The 9776-nt window shown below is 40.6% G+C and overlaps 1 protein-coding gene across 1 annotated transcript in view; it reads right to left on the bottom strand.

Annotated features, from left to right (window-relative positions):
* Positions 1 to 927: 927 nt before the first annotated feature.
* The window catches only part of LOC21396423 (D-2-hydroxyglutarate dehydrogenase, mitochondrial), a 24988-nt gene continuing 16139 nt past the window's right edge, over positions 928 to 9776 (bottom strand). Inside the window, exons 12-15 of the mRNA XM_024174427.1 lie at positions 2368 to 2473; positions 1555 to 1640; positions 1355 to 1480; positions 928 to 1237 (exon numbers count right to left, since the gene is read on the bottom strand). Of these exons, the coding sequence (XP_024030195.1) occupies positions 1148 to 1237; positions 1355 to 1480; positions 1555 to 1640; positions 2368 to 2473 (408 nt within the window). The 3' untranslated portion in view covers positions 928 to 1147. The remainder of the gene's footprint in view (positions 1238 to 1354; positions 1481 to 1554; positions 1641 to 2367; positions 2474 to 9776) is intronic.

The raw sequence follows: 9776 nt of genomic DNA, 5'->3' as shown, positions 1-9776 counted from the left end.
CCTAAGGATGGCAATTCGTGTTAGTGAGTCGTGTTTGCGTCAACCCGTTTATTTATCGTGTCAAAAAATATCAACTCAAACACGACATATTTATTAAACGTGTCAAAAATGTCAACTCAAATACGACTCATTTATTAATCGTGTTAATCATGTCAATCCGTATACCCCGTTTAAATTAATATATTGAATAAATAACTAATATAATAATGACTTATTTAATACGGTCAAGACATGTTTAACTTATTTATTGGTCAATTTATCTTTTCTTTTAAGAAAAAGAAATGAATTTTACCTACAAATATTAAAATTCACACTTTGTATTTAATGTCACATAAACTTTCATGTTATATCACATATCATTAAATTACAGATGACACATATAATTAATCGTGTCACTTCGGTCAATCCTAACCCAACCTGTTTATTAATTATGTTAATCATGTCAACTCGATTATGATCCAAATCCATTTATAATAAACTCAAACACACTAACTTCGTACGGATTTCGAGTCGTGTCATCATATCACCACTCGGATTGTCATCGCTATTTCCGCCACAAAAAAATAGAATAATTATAGTTTTGTATTGAAATATAAAAACTTTTTGAGCAACGTTTAAAGTTTATTATACTAACAAATAGTCTTGATTCTCTACAACTTAGACCAGATGCTGCACATTGTAAAGTTGTGCACATAGATTGTTCTCTTGACCAATGATGCCCAATAGGCCTCCTCAGAAAAGAGGGAAAAATAAAAAATACCTTGGAAAGATAAGTAATCAGTGTGTGCCTATAGCAAGATGGAGTGAACTCCCCAGAGCACAACATTAAGCCATATTGTTTTGTTTTAAGATATGAACACATTTGGGAATCACCTACCAACCAAATCAAATATGGAATCTGAACATAACAGCCAGAGGTTTTTATTTATCTATTTATTTATCCATCTACTAAGTAATTAGCTTCATTTTACAAGTTAAACTTACAACATGACGTTTATTTTCCACCGGTTACATTATATTCCCAAGGGAAAGAAGCAATTGTTCATAATAAATTATTGGTAGTCAGGACCATATTCTTTTGTTTCTGGAGCAACTGGGAACTCTTTTTTGGAAGCATGTGAACTTGATCAAGTTTCTTACTTCAACTCTAAGAACTGAGAGAGTGCGGAAGAACTTTATAAGGGTTGAGTATTCCTCTGGGGTCCAGCAGTTTCTTTATAAAAGCCATTAGTTGCACCTGTCCAAACAGATTATGCGTTCACACATTCATAAATAACTATTATTTCTCGCAGAAGGGGAAAAGAAAGGAAAGATCAGTTGATATCCAATGTTTTAAAATCCTTTTAATGCTCACAGTATTCGTCGACTTGCTATAGAAAATCTCAGTAGCTTTCATCAGCCCTAGCCCGTGTTCGGCACTGATACTCCCACGATGTTTAGATGTCCATTCATAGACGAAGGGCTCTATTTGTGCTAGTATCTGCAACCTTATCGAGTATTTTGTTAGAACTGAGAACCGTAGCTAAAATATTGTAGGAGGATTGAAGGAATTACCTTTTCCTCATACTGAGGAGCTGAAATATTGAGATGCAAATTACCGTCTCCAAGGTGACCGAATGCAACTACCTTAGCTAGTGCACCTTAAAAATTCCAAAGAGAAAAAGAAAGGGAAAAAGACTTTATTTCGACAGGAATAATAAAATGTAACGTATTAAAAGATAGGATTAATTACAAAAATTCCATCTGAACTATACCCATTATAACACTTTGCCATTACGTTTTTTGACGGAAATTGCTATTTAATTTGTTATTTTGCGGTACATTAGTAGCTCTACCGTTTAAAATTTAGTTTAAATTTAAAACTAATTTAAATTTAAAACTAATTTAAATTTAAACTTTTAATTATGATACATCCATTATTGATTGCATGTAATTTAAAAATTTTATGAATATTTTTTGGTAGAATAAAAAAATTTATGAAGTTTTTTTTAATATTTAAGTTAATTTAAATTCAAATTAAATTTTAAACCATAGAGTTACTAAAATACCCTCAAAATAACAAATTAAATATCAATTTCAGTTAAAAACCTAACGAGAGGGCTATTTTGTTAACATTTCATTGTTCATGGGAACATATGTTACGTTTTAAAGATCAATGGGCAAAGTGTTACAACGAGTATAATTCAGGGAAATTTTTGTAATTAATCCTAAAAGATATGTATTAAACTCAAGTTAAGCCAGTTATACATATTAGCAAATATAGTAACATGTGTCTGACCTGTCAAATCATTAAATAAAAACAGTACTACCATCTCAAGGAAAACAACATTTCATACTATTGAAAGCAGCTATATGAACTTTGCTTACCAAGTCTTGTTCGCATTTCCTCAACAAGATCATACATCTTTTCAATAGGTAAGGACAAATCATATTTGTAAACTGCCCCTGCTTTCATCAATGCTTCTGGTAAACCCTGAAACCATAATACAAATAAAAAAAGAACACGAAGTTAAAATGCGAAACAAATATGAAAATGTTTGCTCCACAATCAGTATTTTTAAGGCCTATTCTTGCTGAAGACTCATGACATTAAGTTCACATGATAACAGTACAGACAACATTAGGAAGCAAGCGGTGAAATTTTGAATAAAGTCAGTCCTAGGAATTCTGATAATTTGTTTCCTAGTTTGTTTCCTTAATTTGCTGCTTATTGTGATAACGAGATTTGGGTAGGACACTACCTGATTTCTCTCTGATTTTTTTTACCTAGTTTAGTAGAGGAATAATCTTGGTAAATTAGGCTGTAATTACGGAGAATAGAGGCAGCAATTAGGTGGCATTTGCTGGCCTTTACGCGTATTTAATCCCTGTAGTTTTTCCTCATTCTGAATAAGAAAAATCAGAATCTCTTCCTCAGTTTTTCTTTATGGTATCAGAGGACCTCTCTGAATATCCAAAATTCCTCTCATGACCAAATACGGCAAGGCAACTGAGAGCCAGATTCAACCTCTACCGAAGTCATCTCCAATTCAGAGACTACAGTTTCAAGCCACAATGGAGGATCGGAAGGCTCTCTTCTCCCAATCACTGTTATTCAATACTTCAACACACCGACACTTGAGGCCTCTACACTCACTGCATAGGGAACCCAATCTGCCAATACAGAAAATTGCAAGAAAAAAGGGCAAATCAGGCCCGAATCAGGACCATTCAACAAGAAGCAATTGGAGGTACTGCAGAAATTAATCAGCCAATCTACACACCAGAACACAACCTCCACAATCATAGGGACAGGTTCGTTAGCACGAAAAATGCAAACTTGCGGATGCCTCACTGTTAATAAAAAGAAAACAAACCCGTGGATCGTTGACTCAGGGGCATCAGATCACGTGACTTGAGACCCAACTGTTTTTCATAAATACAACCCATGTCTCGAAAATTATACAGTTCGTATTGCTGATGGATCTCTCTCAAAAAGTGGTTGAAATAGGTTCAGTTGTGTTAGTTTACCAATCCATCCCAAAAGCTTAAGCTGTTAGGATGTGGGCTAACAGTAATTTTATACTTTAACACTCCCCCTCACGTGTGGGCTGGATAATGGGCAATCGTGTGGGTAAATTAATTGGAAAGCCCAACACGTGAATATTTAAACCCAAGATATATAAAGACCCAACACGTGATGACAATTTTAAATGGGGATAAAGAGTGCAATTACGAGGGTTTGAACTCAGAACCTCCCGCTCTGATACCATGTTAGTTTACCAATCCATCCCAAAAGCTTAAGCTGTTAGGATGTGGGCTAACAGTAGTTTTACACTTTAACAAGTTGTAATCTCAAAGGACCTGACACTAGATTATGTGCTCCTTGTTCCAAACCTTGATTGCAATTTATTGTCAATTAGCAAACTGACCCGTGAACTGAATTGTGTTGCTGAATTCTCTCCTAATCTATGTAAATCTCAGGTCTTGGATTTGGAGAGGATGATTGGCAGTGCTAAGGCGTGTTCAGGGCTCTACCTTCTCAAGAATGATTCTACACTTGAAATACTAGCCCAAACAGTAAGTTGTGTGTCCTTAAAGAGTCAGTCAGATAAAAAGTCAAGTCCTATTTGTAATTTCAATAATGATAGTGTATTTATGCTATGGCACTATCGCTTAGGTCATTTAAACTTTGCATATCTAGAGAAGTTGTTTCCCTCTCTATTCATCAATAAAAGATCAAAGCACTTTTCATTGCAAAATTTATCAACTTGCCAAGCATACTCGTATTTCATATCCTAGTCAAACTTACAAACCATCACAAGCATCCGCATTAATTCATAGTGATGTGTGAGGGCCATCAAGAGTTAAAAATTTGACAGGTGCTAGGTGGTTTATTTCCTTTATCGATGATCATACTCGACTCACATGGATTTTCCTAATGAAAGAAAAGTCTTGAGACGTCAAATATTCAAAAATTTCAACACCATGATTTAAACACAGTTCCAGTCAAAAATCCAAGTGTTGAAAATCGATAATGCCAAAGAATAAGTCAATCTTAGGAAACTATCTGTCAAGGAATAATTCATCAAAGCTCCTATGTCGACACCCCCCAACACCTTTTAGAAGTAGCTAGATCACTCATGTTCTCCACACATGTCCCTAAGCATTTTGGGGTGAAGCCATCCTTACCGCTGCATATCTTATCAATAGAATGCCCTCAAGAGTCCTTCAATTCCAAATCTTTCTCTTGTCATTTTAATCCTACACCTTGGATCATTGATTCGGGTGCCTCTGATCATATGACAAATCTTTCTCATATATTTCATCCTTTTTTGCCATGTTCGGATGGAAAAAATGTTAGAATTGCAGATGGAAATTTTTCATCCATTAAAGGAAAAGGTTATGTCAAAATTTATGAAAAGATAACTCTAAAATCTGTCCTTCACGTCCCTAATCTTGCATGTAATCTTTTATCTGTGAGTCAACTTTCTAAAGATTCTAATTGTCGTGTTACCTTTTTTGATTCTCACTGTGAATTTCAGGACTTGAGCACGGGGATGATGATTGGCAGCGCTAGAATGGAGGACGGCCTCTACTATTTTGATGACAACTTTCTCCACAATAAATGAACTTAAGGCTTTAGTAGTAGTATTAGTTCTCTCTGTTCGTGAACAAATGATGATTGGGCATCTTAGATTAGGAAAATATCAATTTCCTGCTCTATTCAAAAATGTGGATTGTTCATCTTTTCAATGTGAAAGTTCTCATTTATCTAAAAGCCATCATACTACTTACAATCCAAAACCATATTGTGCCTCAAAACCATTTTACTTGATTCACAATGATGTTTGGTGACCTTAAAAAATTACAACATTTTCAGGAAAAAAATGATTCTTTACCTTTATAGATGACCATACTCCGTTGTGTTGGGTATATTTGATGAATGATAAATCTGAAGTTGAAAATTTATTCAAGATTTTTTATAACATGGTTGAAAATCAATTTCAAACAAAAATAAGTATCCTTCATTCGGATAATGGGATCGAGTATTCAATCAATTCTTGGGAGATTTTTTAAAAGAAAAAGGAAATCAACTTCAGTCTACTTGTAATGATACCCCCCAACAAAATGGTATTGCTGAGAGAAGAAATAGACATTTATTTGAAGTTTACTTGTGCTATTATGTTCAATATGTATGTTCCAAAATATCTATGAGGAGATGCTATCTTAACAGCTTGTTATTTGATCAACAGAATGCCTACCCGTGTTTAAAGTATATAACACCTTTGAGTGTTTCAAAAATTTCTTTCTTGAGTGTCGAATTTTCTCTGACTTACCCTTAAAAAATTTTGGGTGTACTGTGTTTGTCCATATACCTAATCGACTTCATTCCAAACTTGATCCCAAGGCAGAAAAATGTGTTTTTATCGAGTATGCACCAAATAAAAAGGGAATAAGTGTTATAATCCTCACACCAAAAAATACTTTGTAAGTATGGATGTCTCGTTTGTAGAAAATCAACCTTACTTTGGGCAAAATTGTTTTCAGGGGGAGATAGAGAATAGTGAAGCTCAGTTTTGGGAGACAAAAACAGAAACAGTTCATCCTCTGCCCAACATTTCTGTTCCTTTGCCTAACACCTCTATTCCACTACCTATCCTTGATTGCTCCTCTTCAAATAAGCAAGAAATTGATATGCCATTGCCAAACTTAGCAGCTTGCAAACATGGGGAGAAATACTAAGAAAAGATTGCAATAATCCCTCCTCAGAGCTTTGTGTTTATGCCCGAAGGAGCACTCATAAAAAAAAATAAATAAAGACTTGCCTACAACTCGAGCACAAGACCAATCACTGTCTCCGAGCAATAGTCCATCTACTACTCCAGGTAACTCTTCTAATCCTCCTTTGTCAAATTCTACTCCTATTGTATTTGATCTTGATGTACCTATAGCACTCATGAAAGGAGTCCGAACCTATACTGAACATCTGATAGGTCCCCGCCTCTTAAGTTTGTATATGCTAGAAGAGGGAAGAGAGACAAACAGGGGCAGGCTGGTAATTTGGGGTAACATTGAGCATGGAGATGAGGAATTCAGTTGGGGTATTCGGTTTTGGTATGGGGAAGGTCGAGGGGGTAGCGGTCAGTTGGGGAGGGGGAGGAGTTAGTTACGAGCAAAGAGAATAAATAGCCTAGCTGGGGGTAAGGGAAAGGTATCGAGATTTCTTGTTTGGGTTTAGCTATTCCTGGAGGTAGAGGGTCCTCGAATTCTCCTCTTATCCTGTATTCCGTTTGTTTTCATTAGTAAAGTAACCAGAACCATTTCCTCTGGTTCATTTCTTCTATATTTTGGCATCTGTTCATTCCAATTGGTGTAAATTCCTGAGAACTACTTAGAATCCTAACAAGTTGGTATCAGAGCACCGATCTATGGCGCACCAGCTAGATCGAGTGGGATCCTTGGAGAGATGGTTGAAGAATTTCCAAGATGCTCTTCAGACATTTGAAACGACGGTGGATCCAGTACCTCGGTTGCAGGAGGAAGTGGCCTCCATGGGAGTACGGATCGGCGAGATGCAAGGGGAGGTTACTGCGGTGGGAGCCAAGGTGGAAGGGATCCAAGGCACCATCAAGAGGAGCTCACGTTACGACAAGCTCGGAATTACCGTTCACCCCCACGGCGACCCAGAGAAGGCAACTCTCCTTTTGGGAGACTCTCGGAGGATCGAACTCCACCAAGGCGCGAACTTGGACGGCCAGCTCGAGCCGCTCCAAGTCCTCCGAGAAGGGAACAGGCTGGAGGAAGGGAAGGCTACAACCGTTATCGGTCTCCAGAGAGGCCACGCGCACGGGTCGAACATCGGGGTAAGAAACTTGAACTTCCTGTATTTCATGGCGAAGATCCGCACGGATGGGTTTTTCAAGCGGAACGGTACTTTGCCATTAATGACGTCGACGAGAGAGAGAAGGTGGTGGCCGCTTCAGTATGCATGGAAAGGAAGGCCCTAGGGTGGTTCCAATGGCTGGATGCGCAGGAACCTTTTGTGGGATGGAATGACTTGTGGGAAGCTATCCTCCAGCGTTTTGGCCGATCTCGAGAGGGCGACCCAACCGAGCGGTTGATGGCTATTCGACAAAACGGCGTGGTGGCGGACTATAGGGAGGAGTTCGAGTCTCTGGCGGCGTCGATGAGGGGGATCCCAGAAAATGTTTTCAAAGGAGCTTTCCTAAATGGGCTGAGGGAGGACATAAGGGCTGAGGTTAAAATGCATAAGCCCAGTAACTTGATAGGAGCCATGGATCTGGCCTAGCAAGCAGAAGAGAGGCTGGATGTGGTGGATCGGATCCGGAGGGCCTGGGCGGGGCGAATTAACCGACTTGAGATGAGCGCACGAACCGGGTTTAGTAACCCAACCCCGAATACGACGTCGCACAGCCCTGGGGATAAATCAGAGAGCTCTCTTCGATCCCCAAATTGGCGAGACCAAGGGCTAACACCTCGGACTCGCGAAGCCCCACCGACTGCTGGTCCAGCAGCAAGCGGCGGTACCAATTACCGACGCATGTCCTATGACGAGGTTCAACAGAGGCGGGCTCGTGGGCTCTGTTTCAGGTGCGACGAGAAATTCAGCCCAGGCCATAGATGCAAGAATCGCCAGCTACAAGTCCTCCTCGCGCTCGAGGGAGACGAGGCCAATGAGGAAGAGTGTCGGGAGGAGGAGGAATCAGCCAAGGCTACGGATGTTGAAGGTGAGGAAGCCCTAGGATTGTCGTTACATTCCCTGAAAGGGATGGCCACGGCAAAAACGATGAAGTTGAAAGGAACCTTGGGAAATCGGGAGGTTATAATTCTGGTGGATAGTGGGGCCTCACACAGCTGCGGATTTGGTGCACCAATTAGTTATCCCAACGGATTCAATGGTTCGACACAAGATTGAGGTGGGCAACAGGATGAGTTTCAAACAGTGCGGTGTGTGCCGAGGAGTGAGGGTGTTGGTCCAGGGCTACTGGGTAGTTGAGGACTTTTTCCCCCTCGAATTGGGCAGTGCTGATGTGGTTTTAGGAATTTCATGGCTGAGGACCTTAGGAGAGGTGTGGGCAGACTGGGCTAAGTTTACCATGAGATTCCAGAAAGGAACAGACTGGATTTGCTGGACGGGGGACCCCTCTTTGAGTTATTCCCCGGTCAGTTTGTGTTCCTTGTCACGCATTTGGAACACTACGAGGGTTGGGGTATTGCTGGAAATCCGCGCGGTGGCCGATGGGGAGCTAGAGGGAGAAGCTCGCCCAATCCCGGCGCGTTGTGAGCAGCTAATTCGGGAATTCCACACGGTTTTCAGCTCACCCGAGGGGTTGCCCCCAAAATGGGCACGGGCACATTGCATAGTACTTCGGAATGGTGCATCTCCGCCAAACATACGGCCGTACAGGTACCCTCAGGTTCAGAAGGTAGAAATCGAAAAGTTGGTAGCAGATATGATGGCGTTCGGCATCATCCGACCTAGCAGCAGCCCGTATGCTAGTCCAGTGTTGTTGATCAGGAAGAAGGATGGCAGTTGGCATTTTTGCATCGACTACCGTGCGTTGAACCAATTAACAATTCCGGTCGCAGACAAGCACCGTCGGAAGATTGAATTCTCGGCTGGAGATCTGGTTTTGTTGCGGCTACGTCCATATTTTATGAAGTCCCTAGCTCAGAAAATGAACGAAAAACTTAGTCCGCGCTTCTAGGGGTGTAAGTTTTCAATCCGAACCCGCAAAACCCAGCCGACCCGACTTTATAGGTTTTTTTTTTTTTTTTTTCCGGTTTAAAATAGTCCCAACCCGCACTGTGCGGGTTGGGGAGCGGGTTAGGCATGCTTGAACCCGCAATGCCCCGACCCGGCCGTTTGGAAGCTTAGCCCTACCCTAATGAAGCTTAGCCGTCCCTCGTCCTCACTCGGTCACTCCTCACTCCTCCGCCTCTCAGTCCTCACCTCCTCGCCTTTCGAGTCTCGCCTCCCTCCTCTTCTCTCGTCTCTCGCCTCTCGCCCCACGCTATTGGTGTAAGAATTGAACCCGAACCCGACAAACTCGTCCGACCCTACCCGAAAATGTTGGGTTTTTTTAAAAAAAAAAATTTTCGGATTATAATAGGCCCAACCCGTAATTTGCGGGTTGGGCCGCGGGTGGGGCAACTGCTCACCCGAGTTGCCCCGACCCGGCCGTGAGTGAGATAGAGTAATGTGTTATTAATATCAGACATCAGTTATGTGATTGTGTGAGTGAGTGACACTGTAATTTGTGTCGTTTCTT

This window comes from Morus notabilis, unplaced genomic scaffold, assembly GCF_000414095.1.
Source record: "Morus notabilis unplaced genomic scaffold, ASM41409v2 Scaffold720, whole genome shotgun sequence".
NCBI lineage: Eukaryota > Viridiplantae > Streptophyta > Magnoliopsida > Rosales > Moraceae > Morus > Morus notabilis.
This window is presented reverse-complemented; position numbering and strand designations above follow the sequence as displayed.